Source organism: Dromiciops gliroides, chromosome 2, assembly GCF_019393635.1.
Source record: "Dromiciops gliroides isolate mDroGli1 chromosome 2, mDroGli1.pri, whole genome shotgun sequence".
Lineage (NCBI taxonomy): Eukaryota > Metazoa > Chordata > Mammalia > Microbiotheria > Microbiotheriidae > Dromiciops > Dromiciops gliroides.
In genome coordinates this window covers 374,989,917-375,008,485 of record NC_057862.1, presented here as the reverse complement: position 1 = coordinate 375,008,485, position 18,569 = coordinate 374,989,917, and the positions used below count along the sequence as shown (strand labels likewise).

Genomic DNA, 18,569 nt, shown 5'->3' with positions numbered 1-18,569 from the left:
AAGAAAGACAAGGTTAAGTGACTTGCCCAGGGTCACACAGCTAGTGTCTGAGGTCAGATTTGAACTTCAGGACTGTCAGTCTATCCACTGCACCACCTAGCAGTTTACTTGAGAAAGATACAAATATAAACAAGAAAGCCCGACTCTAGAAGTTCACAACTTGGTAGGGGGAAATAAAGTATCTACATTAATCAAACAAGCAAGCATTTATTAAGCACCTGCTGTCTGTCAGGCACTGTGAATAAGGCCATAAAAAGAGCACCACGTGCTGTGAGCTCAGAAGAGTGGGAACGTCTGACTGGGTGGGAGGGAGTGGCAATAGATTAGGAAAAGCTTCCTGATGAAGGCCTACCTAAATTGAGCCTTGAAGAATGGGTAGAAACTCAACAGATGGAGAGGGTGAAGAGGGATTCTAGACACAGGAAGAATGTAGAGATGATGGCATAGTTGCAGGAAAGCCTTGCTGATTAATTAGTAAAAGTATGATGCAAAACTCCCAGTTTCTTATTCCTGAAATCTGGGAGAATCAACAGGCAAGAGGGAGGGGCACACCCTGGGAAAGATGAGGCTGAGTGAGATGGAGGTCTCTCTCTCTCTCTCTCTCTCTCTCTCTCTCTGTCTGTCTCCTGAAATCTCCCTCTTCTGCTAGTTTCCTGAAGTAAAGGCTCTGTGTTTTCACCTATTCACCTAGGCTTATTCTAACCTCTGCAGGGCAGAAATCCCCTGCCCTCTCCCCTGGGGTTGGGAGTTGGTATACTACTTTGTGCTCAAACTCATTCTAGAACCAGACCATTTCTTCTTCTTCTTCTTCTTCTTCTTCTTCTTCTTCTTCTTCTTCTTCTTCTTCTTCTTCTTCTTCTTCTTCTTCTTCTTCTTCTTCTTCTTCTTCCCTCTTTTACCACTTCTTTCTCTTCCCTCTCTCCATCTTCCCCATCCTTTCCTTCCTCCCCATCAACCTCCTCCTCTCAACTCTGCTCCTCCCTTCTTACTTTTTCCCTTCTACCCTTCTGCCTCCTCCTCTTCTGACACTCCTACCTCTCCTTCCTAGAGCATCCCTAGGGCTTGTGAGGGAAGGACAAGGTTATAATCCTGTGGCAGGGCACATAAATATATTTAGAGACAGTGATGTAATATAGTGAAGGACAGAACTTGGAGGTAGATGATCTAGGTTCAAAACCTGTCCTCTTGTAGTTGCTACCTTGGGTGACCATGGGCAAGTAATAACTCTCTGAGTCTCAGTTTCCTCCACTGTCAAATGGGGGATAACAATACTTGTTCCATCTACCTGGAAGGAGGTCAGTCAGTCAATAAACATTAGTTAAGCACCTACTATGTGCTGGGCACTGTGCTAAGGACTGGCTTAGTGACAGAGTCTGCTACAGTAGAACCTAGACTCTTAGATGCTGGACCTAGGGTTCTTTCATCTGAATGGCAAAGAGTTCTTTACTAATTGAGAAATTGTATTCTTAGTTAAAGGAAGATCCATTTAACTTTTACCTACTCTTCCAAGCATTCAACAAACATTTATGATTTGCTGAGGCCTTTGCTGGTTACTGGGAGAGATATAAACTATAGTAAGATCGGATATTAAGAAGAGTAATATCAGGCAGGTAGGTGGCACAGTGGATAGAGTGCCAGGCCTGGATTCAAGAAGACCTGAGTTCAAATCTGACTTCAGACACTTACTAGTTGTGTGACCCTGGGCAGGTCATTTCACCCTATTTGCCTCAGTTTCCTCATCTGTCAGATGAGGTGGAGAAGGAAATGGCAAACCACTCCAGTATCTTTGCCACAAAAACCCCAAATAGGGTCATGAAGAGTTGGATACAGCTGAACGATAACAACAAAAGTTCAGATCAGTGTTTAAAAAACTCACAGGGTAGGGGGGAAATAAACAGGAATACAATGCACTATGATACACATTCCTTCTTATCCCATGTATCTGATCTGTTGTCAAGTCCAGTCTAGTTTACCTTCCAAACATCTCTCACATACACCCCATTCTCTCCTCTGACCTAGCCAACCCCCTGGTGTAAGCCCTCATCATCTCATGCCTGGGCTACTGCAATAGCCACCTTTTGGGTCTCTTTCCACTCTAGTCCTTCCTCCACACAGTTATTAAAGTGATCTTCCTAAAGTGCAGGCCTAACCATGTCAGTTCCTTATTCAATAAACTCCCAATTGCCTCCACGATCAAACATAAAATCTCATTTGGCTTTTAAAGCCCTTTAGACCCTGCCCCCTCCCTACCCAGCATTGGCCTCCATAAGGTTCTTCACAGGAGAAGATCCAGGCATTTTCATTGGCTGTCTTCTATTCCTGAAATTGTCCAGTTCTTTCCACCTCCTGGCTTCCTTCAAGTCTCAGCTAAATTCCCACATTCTGCAAGAAGCCTTTGTCGGTCTCTTACAATACCAGTGCTTTCCTTCTGTTGATTATCTGCAGTTTATCCGGGTTGCACATAGTCGTTTGAATGTGTCTCTCTCATCGTGGGCTCTGAAGGGCAATTTTTGCCTTTCTTTGTATTTCCAGTATGCTTTGCAAAGTGCCCGGCACATAGTAGGCCCTTAATAATTGCTTGTTAACTTAGACATACTGCCTAAAAATTTCATTAAATATATGCAAAAGTTATAAGGGATGAGATGGCTATGTTTGGGCTCAAAGTGAGGTTCAAAAGGGGATTTTAATTGGGAGGAAATGGCAAGAAAGAAAACTTGAGGGGGGAAAAAACCTCTTAGGATTGATTTTGGAAAAATACTTAGGACTAGTCCAGAAAGTTTCTAGAGTGATGAGTGGGGGCCCCAGGGGAATAAATGGACTCATCCCATTCTGGAACAATGGTAGAGTTAATTCTCCTTGATATCTCACTGATTTTTGTGCATAACTCTGGGAATCATGGGGTCATGCTGTCTCCCCTCCAGCCCTGATTTTGAGAGATTCACCTCAAATAACCATGTTCCCGGTGCTCACCTTCTCTGGCTCTATACTTTTTAATAATTATCTCGTTTCAATATTTTAATGCTTTATGAGCACAATGAATGGAGATAGAGTCACTAAATCTATTAAGGCCAGGGTCCCATTTAATAAGGATTTCCCGAATCACCCATAGAAATATTCCTTATGTGAAGGAGGAAAATTAATAATGCATGCAGTATCTGAGCCACAAGTCTTACTCAATCGGTTCATTTTACAGATGGGGAAACTGAGTCGCGCGGGGATATGTCCTACGTAAAATCAAAGAAGCAGCAATGGGTGGCATGCCTGCGCTCTCCAAAGCCGCTTCCAGCTCTGACGGAGCATCCTGCGATGCTCCCCTGGATGGAGAGGGATGCAGTAGTCAGCCCACCTTGGCCATCAGTGCCCCTGAGAGGGCCACGAGACTGCGGCTACTTTCAGAGACCCACCAGAGGGCGTCAGGAGGTCCGAGCGACCGCAGGCGTTTCCCACACGGAGGGCATTGTGTGGGACACCGCACGCGGCCCAGGGCGGGAGGGGGCGGGGCTGCGGCCGGAACGCCGCGGCGGGGGCGGGGGCAGCGCGGTGCCGGCCGGAGCGGTTTGGGCGGCGCACCGGGGGCAAGATGGCGGAGAGACAGGAGGCGCTGAGGGAGTTCGTGGCCGTGACCGGGGCCGAGGAGGACCGGGCCCGCTTCTTCCTCGAGTCGGCCGGATGGGACCTGCAGGTAGCAGCGGGGCTAGCGCGAGCGGGCGGGCGGACGGGCGGGCGGTCTCGGGTCCGGGGTGGGCTGGAGAGGCCGCGGCTGCCGAAGCGCAGAGTCATCCGGGGGCTGGGGGAGGCTGGGCCAGGCCGGGAGGAGGTGGGATGGGGGGCTGGGGGCGGGGACCCTCGGCTCTGGTCCCAGGCCCCGCCCTTATCTTCGACCCCCACCCTTAGCTGAGAGCCCTAGCCCGAGCCAGCTCCGGAGCTACGTTTCCCGGGGAGACGGCGGGACGCGCCTGCCTGCGGGAGGGCTTCTTTTGGCTTCGTCTCCGCCTAGGGGCGAGCAGGCCTGGCCCAGCCCCGAGACCCACACGTACACGCCCTGGCACAGAGATGCGGTGTGCATGTATGTGCGTGTGCGTGTGTGCGTGTGTGTGTGTGTGTGTGAGAGAGAGAGAGACACACACACACACACACACACGAACGCGCAGGGAGTCTGAGGCGTGCACGAGTGGGCAGAGGCACCTCTGTGTGCCGACATTGCAGGGGACACACACACAGCTGGACATTCGAGTAGACGCCCACCCCGCTCGGGCCCACGCAGATGCTGACACACCGTGACACGGTAACCATCGCTGACGCAAATACGAACACGGACAGACAGGAAGGCTGGCTGACATTCCCCTGGGACCCTGACTTCCGCCTTGAGAGATCAAGGCTGCTTCTTCACCTGTGAAAATAACTCACGTGGCCACGGTGCTTTAAAGTTTACCTGTTTGCCACAACAACCCTGTGAAAGGGGGTAGTGCAAGTATTATCTCCATTTTGCAGATGAGAAAACTGAGGCTAACAGGTTATGACCTGCCCTGGATCATACAACTAGCAGGTGGTAAATTGAACCCACATCCCCTGCCTGAGTCCAAGACCACTGCTCAGGCTTTTATTTGTGATGCTCCTACACTTTCTCTCCCCTCCCTCCCCCCAGCCTTTCTTCCTTTCCCACCTTTCATTACACCCACACCCACCCATCAGAAGGATTCAAACCAATTTCCAGGGCTGAATTTCTCACCTAAATCCAAAACTAGGCTCCTGCAAGCAGACCCAGATGTCCTGGTTTATCCCACACTAGCACCTCTCCAGCCCAGGCTGGGTTCTGGAGCCTTGCCTCAGTAGTCTCTTCTCTCTATGTAGTTCAAGGCTTCCCCATTCTCTTTTCTTTGTAAAGAGACACAATACCCTCCAGGGAGCAGAGTTAGTGGGGAGAGCTGGCCCAGTTTAAATACCTAGTTGAGGTAGTTCTTAACTTGCCTTGAGCTAAAATATTTCCCTCCCCCACTGTGAACTTGTGTCAGGGAATACAGCACTGTTTAAATTTGATCTGGCCCAGCTACTAGGATCATTGTGTCTTCTGCACAGTATTTTCTTCCTCCTGGTTAGGGTTTATTAGAATTTGTGTTTGGGATGATAGGAAAACAAGCTTTGTTTGAACAAAGCTTATGGGCTTTCACAGGTGGTTAGAAACATAGAGGCCGTCTATCTAGCCTTTTACAGAAGAGAAAACTTGAAGTCTTTTCAGATAATCTGTGCCACCAGAATAAGAACTGTGCTGCTCTCTGGTATTTCCTACTTACACACAGATAAATGAAATGAAAATATCAGGTAAATGAAGGAATTGTTTCTAAGGTGCCAGTGACTCTCTTTCAGATTGCCCTGGCCAGCTTTTATGAGGATGGAGGTGATGAAGACCTTGTTTCACTTTCCCAGCCGGCACCCAGTTCAGTGTCCAGAGGCACAGCTCCCAGGTAAGGACCAGCTTCTAATCTTACCAACCTACACTAAATGAATTTGTTGTCCAGGGTTTTCTGTTGTGTTCCTAATAAAGTGCCTCAACCTAGTACCAAAGACCCTATAACCTACCAGCAGTCATTTCCAGCATTTCTCTCTTGGGGAACCCAGACAGACAGTGCTATTTGCCATTCTTTAACATGTCCTGAGTTTTTGTTTGTTTCAAGCTGCTTTCCTTTTCCAGGAATCTTTTACCCCCGTTAACTGCTCCCCTTACCTCCTCCAAACTTAAACATATTCACTGCTACTGCTTGAAATCTTACCCCTTCTTCAAGTCCTAGTCCTTGACATTTCCTTCATGCAGTCTTTGCTGTCCTCAGCATCCAGATGTGATCTTAGGGTGTCTCTTATGGATCTTATCATTTTGCCTTGTCTTATTTAACCAATAAAGTATAACCTCTAAAGAGAGAGAAAGTGTTTCACCAATCTCGATCCTCTGGCCCCCACTGCCAACACTTGTCATGGAGCTTTGCAAATACATCAAGTACTCAATAAATGTTTCTTAAGTGTATAATTCAATTAATGCTCTTCAAAATATGGTGTAGGGCTGTATTAGAGGCAGCTTTGTGGTGCGATGTGTAGCTCTCAGGCCCTAGAATCAGGAAGTTCAAATTATGCCTCAGATACTTACTAGTGGTATGACTCTGAGCAAATCACTTAACATCTCTCAACTGTACTTTCTCATTTGGAAAACAGATAATAATAGCATCTACCTCACTAAGGTTTTTGTGACAAATCAAAATAAGGTGTAAAATTCTCTGAAAGCCCTAAAGTACTTATATAAATGCTTGTTATTATTACTGTTGTTATCATAGGCTTTGAAGTTTTATCCTTTTATTTATATTGGAGTCAGTGATAAGGAATGAGAGCAGAAAAATCTAGGTTATCTTGAAGTTAGCTAAGAAAAAACTCTCATCTGTCTAGGATTTTTCAAATTACCTATTTCTTTTCAGTGTATTTATGGCGATGAGTATGGAAAGGCTTTAGTACTCCAGGTTCTGCCATTATAAAAATGAGAGAGATTGAATTCCCTATCAGAGGAAGTGTTGCAGCAGCAGCAGCAGCTAGAGGATAGTCTGGTGACATGCTGCACTGGGATCCCTGCACTGGCAGGGCATCATTTCTAAGGTCTTTTCTCCTTTGGGCTTCTCTGGAGTGTGCTATCCTTGCATAGGGTCATCCCTAGGCTGTTTGGGCTCTGGGTAAAGTGAACATCAAAAGCAGCCTTGAACGGAGGAAAAAAGGTCCCCAAAGGGCACAGTTGCAGCCTGAGAATTTGTGGAAAGGAGGAGCTCCAGGCATTCCCTCCCTCTCCAGTGAAGTGGGGGGCCATATGTATGAAATAACTATATTTATGAGCTTTCAAATGTTTTGAAGACACTAGTTGGCAGTGCTACTTCTGCCCATGTCTGCTGTCTCTTGAAGGTAATGTTCAATAACCTTGTCCCTAAAGAAGTTCAAAGAATGATTTGTGGAATATCTCTGGACTTCCTGATTGAAGGAGAAGAAAGGAAATAAGCATTTATATAGTACCTAATATACTGGGCTCTTGCTAAGTGCTTTTACAAATATTTTATCCTCCCAACAGTTTGGAAAGTTAAGTGCTATTATTATTCCCATTTTACCCCAATTGAGGAAACAGGCAAAAAAATTAAGTGACTTCTCCCCTGGGTCACACAGCTAGTTACTGTCTGAGGATAGATTTGAATTCAGGTCTTGGTGACATCAGGCCCAGCACTTTATCCACTGCTTCACCAACAGGAACATAAGCATTTTCAGTGGCTGTTTCAAAGAACAGACTAGCCAAATTCTGCAGTGGCTCCATTCACTTCTGCTCTCTAATGTATGTTTTGGACAGAAAATAATACATTTTTTATTAAATTCTTAGTCCCTATGTGCAGACAAAATAGCCACTTGCCCAGAGTTAATGGTGCTATGTGAGCATGCACATGTACACACAGGGGTATATTCTCATTCTCTCTCTCTCTCTTTTCTCTCTCTCCCTCCCCCCCCATCTCCCTTCTCCTTTCTCTCCCTCCCTCCCCCCTTCTTTCTTTCTCTCTTTCACACACAGACACACACAGAATTTCTGCCTCTGGATATTTTTATCTTTTACTGCCAAATTTTACCACACAAAAAGGAAACGCTGGACCCTCTTACAACCCTTCACTTCTGCCTCCCACAGAGCTGAAATATTCAATTCAGAACACATTTTCTGTAGCACTTATATGTGCAAGGCACTGTGCTGAGAGGTTGCTAGGCATACAAAGATGACCCAGCGGCAATCTTCCCAGGGCTTATGGTTTGCTAGAAAGGAAAACAAAATTAGCATGAAAAAATGGAGGGAGTGTTATGAGAACAAGGAGAGAGTAAAGATTACTTTCTTTGGGGTCCCTGGTAAGCCAGGATATAGAAGGTGGTAAACATTAAAACTTGAAAGAAGGAAGGGACTCCAAAAAAGAGATGGGAGTATTGGATTCTATTCAGTGCCTAGAGAACAGCATGAACAGAGGCTGGGAGATGGGAAATGGAAAGTCATTTAGTTTGGCTGGAACATAGTGTACATGAAGGGGAATAGGATGAGATAAGGCTGATGTTGCAGTTATAACAGGTCTCCTGACATTGCTCTTTTTCTAAGGTGCCCAGGCCATCAGGATCAAAACCTTAGTCCATCACAACTAATGACCTCAAATAGAGTCTGGGTCATATCGTAGAGTCTGGAGTTAAGTCTTGGGGTCCAGATTATCCTTGCAAGTAGGGATCATTTTCTTTCTTTGTACTTATGTCCCCCATACCCAGCATAGTATTTGACACACAATTTATAAATACTTATTGATTGATGATTCAGTTACCTCTGCATTCAGTCACTTACTAAACCCTACTAGTTCTTTAGAATCTTCCGGGTCCCTTCCAGATCTAAATCTAGCATCTTTTGGTTTCTCTGTCCTGTCCATTGTCTCCACTGTTTCTGCACTGTGCCCAGTTGTCTTCTAATTAGCTTTTCAGCCTCTAGTTTTTCTTCTGCATGTGCTGCCTGATTAATCTTCTACTTCTTTAATTGTTTCTCTCCCCTGCCTAAACCTTCCATTAATCTTCAGAATAAAGTTCAAGTTCTTTGATCTGGCCTTTAAGGTCTTCCATTCACCCAGTTTACTTCACAGTCTCGTTGCAGTCATCTTTCTTTTGCCATTTGCCTCAGTCACAAGGTTCTGTTCATAGTCCCCTGAATAGCCTTTGGATTTCCCACTCAACTGAGATACCTAAACCTGCTGAAAAATATTCCTGAGTTCAAATTCAATAAAAATGTAATGTCCATTAATATATGAATTACTATGCTTGGTTCTGGGGATATAAATATAAAAAAATTATAGTCCTCAAGGAGCCCATATTATACTTGGGGAATTAGCCACATACACAGTTATATGTCTGACTATTTCTTCTCTGTCTCTTTTGCTAGATCTTCATTTAAGTCATGCCTTTTAGCCATGCATGTTTCCCAAGGTTCTGTTCTGTGTCCTCTTTTTCTCTATACTGTTTCACTTAGTGAACTCATCAGCTCCCAAAGATAACTGTCATTTTCTATGCTGATGATTCTCAGATTTATTTGTCCATCCCTAACCTCTATCCTGACCACATTTCCAAATACTTATTGGACTTCTTAAACTGAATGTCTCCTAGACATCTTAAATTTAACATATCTAAAACTAAATTCCTTGTCTTTCCCCCCACCCCAAACCCTCCCCTACCTTCTTGTGAAGGGTACCACCATCCTCCCAGTCTCCCAGGCATGAAATCTAAGTAGTATCCCCACCTTCTCACTCTCTTTCACTCCCCATATATAATCACTTGCCAAGTCCTGTTTCTACCTTTGTAATATTTTTCCTGGGACATTTCTCCTCTGATAAGCCCACCACCCTGCTGCAGATTCTCATCACTACTGCAGTAGCTTACCAGTTACTTGGTCTCCCTCCTTCAAGTCTCTCTCTATACCAGTTCATCCACCATACTCACCTGTCAAATATATTTTCCTAAAGTGCAGGAAATTAGAATAGATTGACATAGAGGTAAAATCAGCAAGACTACCCTGGGCAACAAATTGGATATTGAAGGAGGAGAAGGGAAGGTGTGAGAGATGGAAAAATCAAAGATGACAATGACATTTCAAGCCCAAGTAGAGGTGGTGATAATAATAGAAATACAGAAGGTAGAAGGAGGAACAGGGATTTTTGTTAACAGCATTGACTTTGGACAGGTTGAGTTTGAAGTGTTTTAGATAAAGATGGACAGCAGCATTTGGAGATCAACTGAAAGGTCAAATAAAAGATTAGGCCTACATACTTAGAGAATTAAGAATCATCTCCATAGCAGGGATGATTGAGTCTGCTGGAATGGATGAACTCAAGGGAGGCAATGTAAAGGAAGAAGAGATGAGCCTTAACAGATACGCACATTTAGGGGTAGTAGGAGGTTGATGAAATAGGAGAACCTTGGAGAGAGCATTGGTATAAACTAAGGTAAGAGATAGTTCCCAAGTAGTTAGAGTAACAGCAGTTGTAGAACAAAGAATGAGAAAAGACTTTCGGATTTAGCAATTAGGAAGTTATTGGTGACTTTTGAGAGAACCCTTTCAAGTACAGTGTTTGAGTTGCAAACCCAGATTGCAAGAGATTCAAGAGTGAATGCTGGTGAAGTCTGAAGCATTCTTTCTACTTTCACAGATAATATAGATTGATAATCTGAGGGGATAGCCACATTGGGGAAAGAGCCAGTAGTTAAGAGTTTGAAAACTGGTTTTCTGTTCATTTTAATATGTATATTATTTTTAAGTCTCTTGCTAAAGAAATTGTCTTGAGGAATGAATTTAGGGGCAAAGACCATTAGTCAAAATAAATGTCTCAGAGAGAAAGAGATTATTTAGAAGGCTTTAATATCACAAACACAAGATTTGTTCAGTCTTTTGAAGAGGGTTTGGGTTTGACTGAAATCTAACAAAATTTCGTAATCATTAAATATGTTCGTGAAATTTCTCTCTCATGAAAAGTCTTAGAATCATCATTGAAATCAGTTAGAACTGTCTTGGATGCAAGTTCTGGGGAATGCAGCCCACCCTGGCAGAGAGTTGACTTGCTGACTCAGCCCATCATTGTCCTCTTATTTCTAGGGGATAGAACCTCAGAGATTTCTGTCACCCAATTGTCCTCTTTGTTGTAAATGTTTGGTCTTTCCTTCCCATCCCCCTCCAATTTGGCTTGAGATTTCATTTTAGTGCAACAATTCCTTCCTCTATCCTCATTGGTCTGCATGTTTGTTTATTTTTTTTCCTGTGTTACAATGAAGCTGGGAGGTTTTTTAATTCCAAAATACCAAGGAAAGATAATCTTTATGTGTAACTTGGCCATGTGAGAAACTCAGAGCAATACTTGAGGACAGGTTTGTACTAGGAAAATTGCAGCAGCATTATGGAAAGTGAATTAACCTTTCTTATTATTAGTCTAGTCTGGTTTTATATATATTAGTAGTGGTGTTGTGGAATATATTTTTTCAAAAATACTAGTGAACAGTTCCAACACACTAGAAGTAACTTATTTACCTAGTACAGACCCAGCTTTTGTAAGCTTAAATTAAGACTGCCTCTTTAAAAGAGGTAACACCCCCCTCCTTCATTGGTTCTCTCACATGTCCCTTGAGGAGAAGAATATAACATTGTTTTGAACAGGATAGGGATGGAAACTGCCCTTTCGTTGATAAAGACAACTCTCAAGTGAGGTAACTGCCTTTATTCATGTAGCTCAGCACTTTTTTTTTAATCCTAAAAGTATTTTATTATTTTCCAGTTACACATAAAGAGTTTTCAACATTTGTTTTCATAAGATTTTTAGTTCGAAATTTTTCTCCTTCCCTCCCCTTCTCCAAGACAGAAAGCAATCTGATATAGGTTATATGTGTACAATCACATTAAACATATTTCTGCATTAGTCATATTGTGAAAGAAGAATCAGAATACAAGGGGGAAACTGCAGAAAAAAGAAAACAGCCAAAAAGTAGAAACAGTTTGGTTCAGTCTGCATTCAGAATCCACAGTTCTTTTTTCTGGGTGTGGAGAACATTTTTTATCATGAGTTCTTTGGAATTGTCTTAGATCATTGCACTGCTGAGAAGAGCTAAGTCTATCACACAATGATCATCACACAATGTTGATGTTACTATGTACAATGTTCTCCTGATTCTGTTCACTTCACTCAGCATCAGTCCACTTAAGTCTCTCCAGGTTTTTCTGAAATCTGCTCATCATTTCTTACAGCACAGTAGTATTCCATTACATTCATATACCACAACTTGTTCAGCCATTCCCCAGTTGATGGGCATTCCCTCGATTTTCAATTCTTTGCCACCACAAAGAGGTAGCTCAGCACTTTTAATGCAAATTATAATCTTAGCCAATACCTAGAGCAAGCATGTCAAACTCACATAGAAATGGGGACCACTAAACACAAGGATCCTATGGGCCACATTTTGACTTAGAAAACCACATATTAACATGCATGTTTTATTTTATTTTATTTTGTTAAATAATTTCCAATTATATTTTAATATGGTGTGGACTGGCAGGGTCATGTACTGCCTGTGTTTGACATCTCTGGCCTAGGGAACTAAAAAGGTTAAGTAACTTGCCCAAAGTCACACAGGCAGTATGTGGGGGGGGGGGGGAGGGACGGGACTTGAACACATGTCTTCCTGTCCTCAAGGCCAGCTCATTATTCACCATACATAGCACACTCCTTTTTTTTAACTGACTCTAGATATTATTAATGCATGGACACATAACACAAAAGTACTGTCAGATACTTCCATTTTATCTGTCACCTAGGGAGATATTGTACCACTTGTTGTAGTGTAAAGAGCTCTGGATTGGATCCAGGGTTTGAATCCCAAGCCCTTTTCACTTACGAACTGTGTGACACTTGGCAAGTCATTTAAACTTTCTGAACTTCATCTGTGAAGTGAGGATAATAATTTTTTAACTACCTGACTCATTGTGAAGAAAGTGCTCTGTAAATGTGAGTAATTGCTACTATTTTTAGTAATACTTTTAACTAAAAGCAGAATCTCTAGGCCACATGTTAACTTTTTTTGTGTTTGGACCTCTTTCATCATCTGGTCAAGCATTTGGACCTCTTATTAGAACGATATTTTTAAACAAAATTTTTTTTAAAAAAAAGGTAACAACCCAAATTAAGAACCCATCCTTAAGGGCAGTGGATAGAGTACTGGCCCTGGAGTCAGGAGGACCTTAGTTCAAATCTAGCCTTACTAGCTGTGTGGCCCTGGGTAAGTCATTTAACTGATTGCCTTCTTTCCCCCAACCCTCTCAAAAAAGAACCTAACCCTGCTCTAGAAGTGGGAGCTTGGTGTTTTTTTGGTGCAGAAAATAATTTTTATCTCCTTTTGATTCTCCAGTGACAACAGGGTGACATCATTCAGGGACCTTGTTCATGCCCAAGAAGATGATGAAGATGATGAAGAGGGCCAAAGGTGAGTAAATCTTAATATGCTGTCAGTCTTTTGAAAAGTACATATTTGCACTATGAAATCTATAGTTAATATGATCCCATTGATACATCCATAAAATAATCCAGTTGATTATCATTCAGTATGTTAGATAACCCTTCTCAGGCTGTTCCCCACAAGCTTCTATGTCAGAGAAAGTCCTTCATTGCTTACAGATTGGTCACAAATCTCCTGTTTCTCAAGGTTCTGAGATAATTTTAGAAGAGATGCCACAACCTAGTAAGCAGAACTTCTTAAATAGGCACACCCTGCCTAGTGTTATTAATCTGTTCTGACAGGAGACAGTGTTTCAGAGGAGACAGTTCTGTAGAAACAGTGCTGAAGCAGAAAAGAAAGGAGAAATGGGAGAGTAGATAATGGAAGGGAGTCATTTAGCCACCATCCTGAATCACATTACAGTGGGATTTACCGTGGGGTGTTAATCTCAGCAGTGTTATTGCAAAGCTCTTGTACTGCCATTAAACAAACTCTTCCTATACTTGAATACAGCAGTGAGCTGATCAGATCACCTTTTGTATACTTTGTTTTGTTAATTTATTCAATAAATACCAAACACCTACTACATGCAGAGAGTACTCTCTTAGACTGGGGAGAATACAGTATGATGGCTGTTAGGGAAATATTCTAACTCCATGGTTATACTGCTTAATTGAATAGTAAAATAAAAAGTCATAACTTTATATCTGAAAGGGGCCTTAAAGTCTACCCCCAATTTTACAAGTGAAGAAACTGAGGCCTGGAGAGGTAAAAAGAAGTTAAATGACTTGGCCATGGTTACGTAGGTAGCAAATGAAAAGCTGGGGTCCTATAGGATTTCTTACCTTTCACTTTGTGATCTACAGGTTCATTGGAGAATCATAATTTGTTAGGGATGGATAGGATCTTAGGGACTTAGGATCATTTTGTTCAACCTTCTTCCTTTTAGAGATTAGGGAACTGGGGTCCCAAGAGGAGGGAAAAGTATTTGTCTGAGATCAGGTACTGAATTACTGGTAGTGTTGAAACTAAAATCTGAGCTCTTGATTTCTGCCTTTAGTGCTTTTCCCACCATACTAGTTACTAAATCTGCTTTAGAACTTTCCAGTATAACATGGTGGGATTGGAAGAACCTTGGATATTGAGACAGAAGGCTTCTGTTTCTTACCTTTACTCTTCTACTTAATGCTTGTGGGATCTTGAGCAAGTCATATAACTTCTCTAGCTACAATTTGCTCAACTATCAATTGAGGGGGTTTGAACTAGATTACTTAGGTGGTCTTGGCAACTGTAAATCCTCTGGTCCTTTTAGGGATAGAGACTGGATCTGCTATCTTATTGGTACAGGAAATTTTAGAAAGTTGCTCTTGGAGACAGAGCACAGAATAAGCCAGTGACTTTCCCAGGGTCACACATGTCTCAGAAGTGGGACTTGAATCAGTCTGTATCACAAGGGTCTTAACCTGCCTTTGAGGCCAGCTCTCTATTATTCCATGACCCTTCTCAAGCAGTCGTATACTTTAGGTTAACAAGTGAGCATTTATACTAAGGTTTTGAGCTCTCTGAGTGAAAGCACGTTGATTGCCAAAATCTACTGTTCCATTCTCCCATTCCACCTCCACACAGTATGCCTTCTCTAACCCAACCCCAAGATACCTTCCTTCAGTACTCTGATCTTGACTCCTGCCTTGTAGCCTCAGCATTTCACTTTGGAGGTGAAGCTGGTCCTTTTGTATTAGTCTGACTGAGAGCTTTGGCCTTACATCCTCACCACTAAAGGAACAAGTGAAAGAAACAATTTAGCAGTTCAGGTTACCAAAGACAGAAACTGATTTTCATAGCTGGCCAGCTGTGTGCTGTTGACAGAATCATGGAGTGGAACAGGACCCAGGAATGAAATGAGCTCTGGCTATTGGCAAGCTGGCAACTTTACTTCCAGGTCGTGGCACAAGGTACTGCACAAATTCCAGTGACACTGCCTGTGCTAAATCTGCCTCAACTTCATGTTGTACTTTTTTTTTTTTGCACCTCTAATGTACTTACTTGATGCTTTGTATTGATGTCGTCTTATCTCCATGCTAGACTATGAGCTCTTTGAGGGCAAGAATCATATCTTATATAAGCCTTCCAATTATTCCAATTATTGCCTCCAATGCCTGGGATGGTGCTCTATCATTTAAATGTCTTAAAGTCATTTAGTAAATATTCATTGTATTGTAAATAACAAGAGGGACCCTTACCATTGAAAAACCCCAAACAGAAAAGTTTCTGAATTGTCCGTGTTTCCCATCTTTGAGAATGAAATCAATATAATCAGGATAGGCTATACCCCTAACCTCACTGATCCCTTCTCTTCATAACATCCTGTGTCCAGGGGCAGCTAGATGGCGCAGTGGATAGAGCACTGGCCCTGGAGTCAGGAGGACCTGAGTTCAAATCCGACCTCAGACACTTAACACTTACTAGCTGTGTGACCCTGGGAAAGTCACTTAACCCCAATTGCCTCACCAAAAAAACCAAAAACAAACATCCTGTGTCCATAGTGTCCAGAACTAGCAACTGAGGTTTAAAAAAGGGTACTCTCTAACTTTTCTGAGCCTCAGTTTCTTTATCTGTGCTTCAGAATTGTTGCAAGGATGAAAATGAGGTAACACAAATTCTTTTAAATTAGATTTCCAGTTTATTAAAGGCAAAGCCTGTATTCATCTTTGTACTCCCCCCCAACCCCCTCCCCACCCAGCACCTACCACACGGCTCTCTGCCCCATGGAATTTATACAGTGATTATTAGCATATATTTGTATCATACTTTACTGTTCTACAATGTCCTTTGGAATTAGGAAGCATGAATTTTAAGTCCTGACTCCAGTGCTTACTAGCTCTATGACTTGGGCAAGTCATATAACTTTTAAGCTTCAGTTCTCCCAATCTTGAGATTAAGGACAGTAATACACACAGTGTTTCCATAACAGGGTTAATATGAGCAAAGTGCTTTGTAATCTTTAAAGTTCTACTTAGCTGTTAGTGGTTAGATTATTTTATTTGAGTCTTATACTTCTATCAGATAAATAGGGCAAGCAGTATTTATTCCCATTCTACAAAGGAAAAAAAAACGAGGCCCAGAGAGATATGACTTATCCAAGGTCACATAACTGTTTAGTGGTTTCTATTTCTCCTGTGCCATATGACTTCCCCCCATATTTAGCATTACTAATATAAAGTTGTTAAAGTTCTGAATCCCAACAGTAATTTGTTTCCCAAACTATACTGTCTCATGGAAAGTTAATGATCAAATGAATAACAAAACAATAACTTACATTTGCATAGTAATGATTGAAAAGCATTTTCCATACATTGTTCATTTCATCCTCGTAATTGCCCTGTGAACTAGGCAGAAAAGGGATTAATATTATTCTCATTTTATGAACTTGAGGTTCAGAGAAGTAAAGGAAGTTGCCCGCAGTCACAGCCAGTAAATGATCGACCTGTAGACCCAGGTCTGTTGATTCCAAGCCCAGTGCAAGATCTAATCCCAAACCTTCAATGTCAGAGTCCTTTCTTCTATGCAGGTTTTACGCCGGAGGCTCAGAGAGAAGTGGACAACAGATTGTTGGGCCCCCAAGAAAGAAAAGTCCCAATGAGTTGGTGGAAGATCTCTTCAAAGGTGCCAAGGAACATGGAGCAGTGGCTGTCGATCGAATGGCCAAGAGCCCTGGCGAGAGTAGCAAGCCAAGAGTGAGAAGTCATGTTTGCTTCCTGCCTTAAGTCCTGTTTCTATTTGTAAAGGAGCCCATCATGATAATAACCATCACTTATCTCATGGTGTTTGGCTACAGAGTGCTCTATGTCCCTAGCCTCACTTGGTTCTTGACGAGACTCTGGTGGGGGACACAGGGCTGATCTTCTTATCCCTGGTTTTCAGATGAGGAAATGGGGGGCTTAAAAAGAAGATTTAACTTGCCCAAGTGATTGTTTCCACCACAGATGTAACTGTGTTCTTTTTTCCTAACTGCTAAGATTGTCCCTCTTTTTAAAGAGTCACAGCCTTTTCCATCTAGCAGAGGAACAATAGAAGTCAAATCAATAAGCATTTATTAAGTTCCTTTTTGCCAGCCACTGTACTAAGCACCGAGGATACAAAGAAAGTCCCCCAAATAATCTTTACTCTCAAGGATCTCAGTCTAATGAGGGAAACACAACTTGCAACCAACTGTACACAAAAGATATGTACGGCCCCCACCCCAAAATGCATTGTTTTAGAATCACAGAATTGGAAGGGACCTTAAACAGCTTAGTGTTCAATTCTCTCCCTGATAAAGGAATCCTGTCTACACATCCTTGGCATGTATCCATCCAGGCCCTGCTTAAAGAGGCAAGGTGGAATAAGGAAATGTGGAGTCAGAGGACCTGGATGTGGGTTCTGTCCTGCTACTTAATCTTTTCAACCTTATGGATGGTCATTTAACCTCGATGGATCTTAGTTTCTTTATCTGTAATATGAAGAGATTGAATTGGATGATAACTCATTTTGCTCTGTGACTTTAAGTGACAGAAAAGCCATTATTATTTCATTAAGATAAATATTCTATTGTCAGACAATGCTAATTTTTATAAAGTTTTTCCTTAGATCTTTGTCCTGTTCTCTGGCTGAATAAATCTAATTTCTCATCTCTGTGATAACCTGTCAAATGTTTAAAGATATCATTCATGTTACTTCTAAGTCATTCTCTTGAATAAAATTCCAGCCATTGTTTAAGACAATAAAATGGTTGTTCACAATTCCTATTTTGCTCATATTGCTTATTCATCTCTTGCAGCCATTTGCAGGGGGTGGATACCGCCTTGGGGCAGCCCCAGAGGAGGAGTCTGCCTATGTAGCAGGAGAAAGACGACAATTTTCTGGCCAAGATGTGAGTATCCTCTCACCTCTGAAGGGATGCCCCTCCATGTGTTGTTTTTTATTAAAAGGAGGCTGCCTCGTACTTACAGACTTCTAAAGGGGAAATATGGCAATGGAGTGGGGAGAGGCTTTTCTAAAATGGTCATATGAGAGCTAATAATGGGATAAAAATCTCCAAGGGCTCATTTTAAACGTATTGGGCTGAGTCATTTAAGGTACAGGATTGAAAGATGAGGATGAGATGAATAGAAAAGGGATATTGAATGCACTTGCATGGAAAGAGCACAGGACAGGAGAAATCAGTCAACAAGCATTTATTAAACAGTATATTCCCGACACAGTGCTGAGTGAGTGCTAAGGATATAAAGACAGAAATGAAATAGTTCTGTCCTTGAAGAGTTTATAGTCTAACCGAGAAAGACAGCGTGTATATATGTAAAGATAGACAGAAGGTGATTTGGGGGGAAAGTATTAACAGTAGTGGAAGTCAAAAGAGGAAGTTCACTCCTGCCAGGCGTGGGGCATACATAGCCTGTGCAAAGGCACATAGATAGATTGGAGCCAGGTTGTAAAAGGCCTTAAATGCCAAATAGAAGAGTTTTATTTGATGCCATAGGTAA

The 18,569-nt window shown here is 42.3% G+C and overlaps 1 protein-coding gene across 1 annotated transcript in view; it reads left to right on the top strand.

Moving 5' to 3' along the window:
* Nucleotides 1-3,233: 3,233 nt before the first annotated feature.
* The window catches only part of NSFL1C (NSFL1 cofactor), a 39,596-nt gene continuing 24,260 nt past the window's right edge, over nt 3,234-18,569 (top strand). Inside the window, 6 exon segments of the mRNA XM_043982390.1 lie at nt 3,234-3,534; nt 3,537-3,682; nt 5,365-5,462; nt 12,964-13,038; nt 16,619-16,784; nt 17,867-17,959. Coding sequence (XP_043838325.1) covers nt 3,249-3,534; nt 3,537-3,682; nt 5,365-5,462; nt 12,964-13,038; nt 16,619-16,784; nt 17,867-17,959 — 864 coding nt within the window. The 5' untranslated portion in view covers nt 3,234-3,248.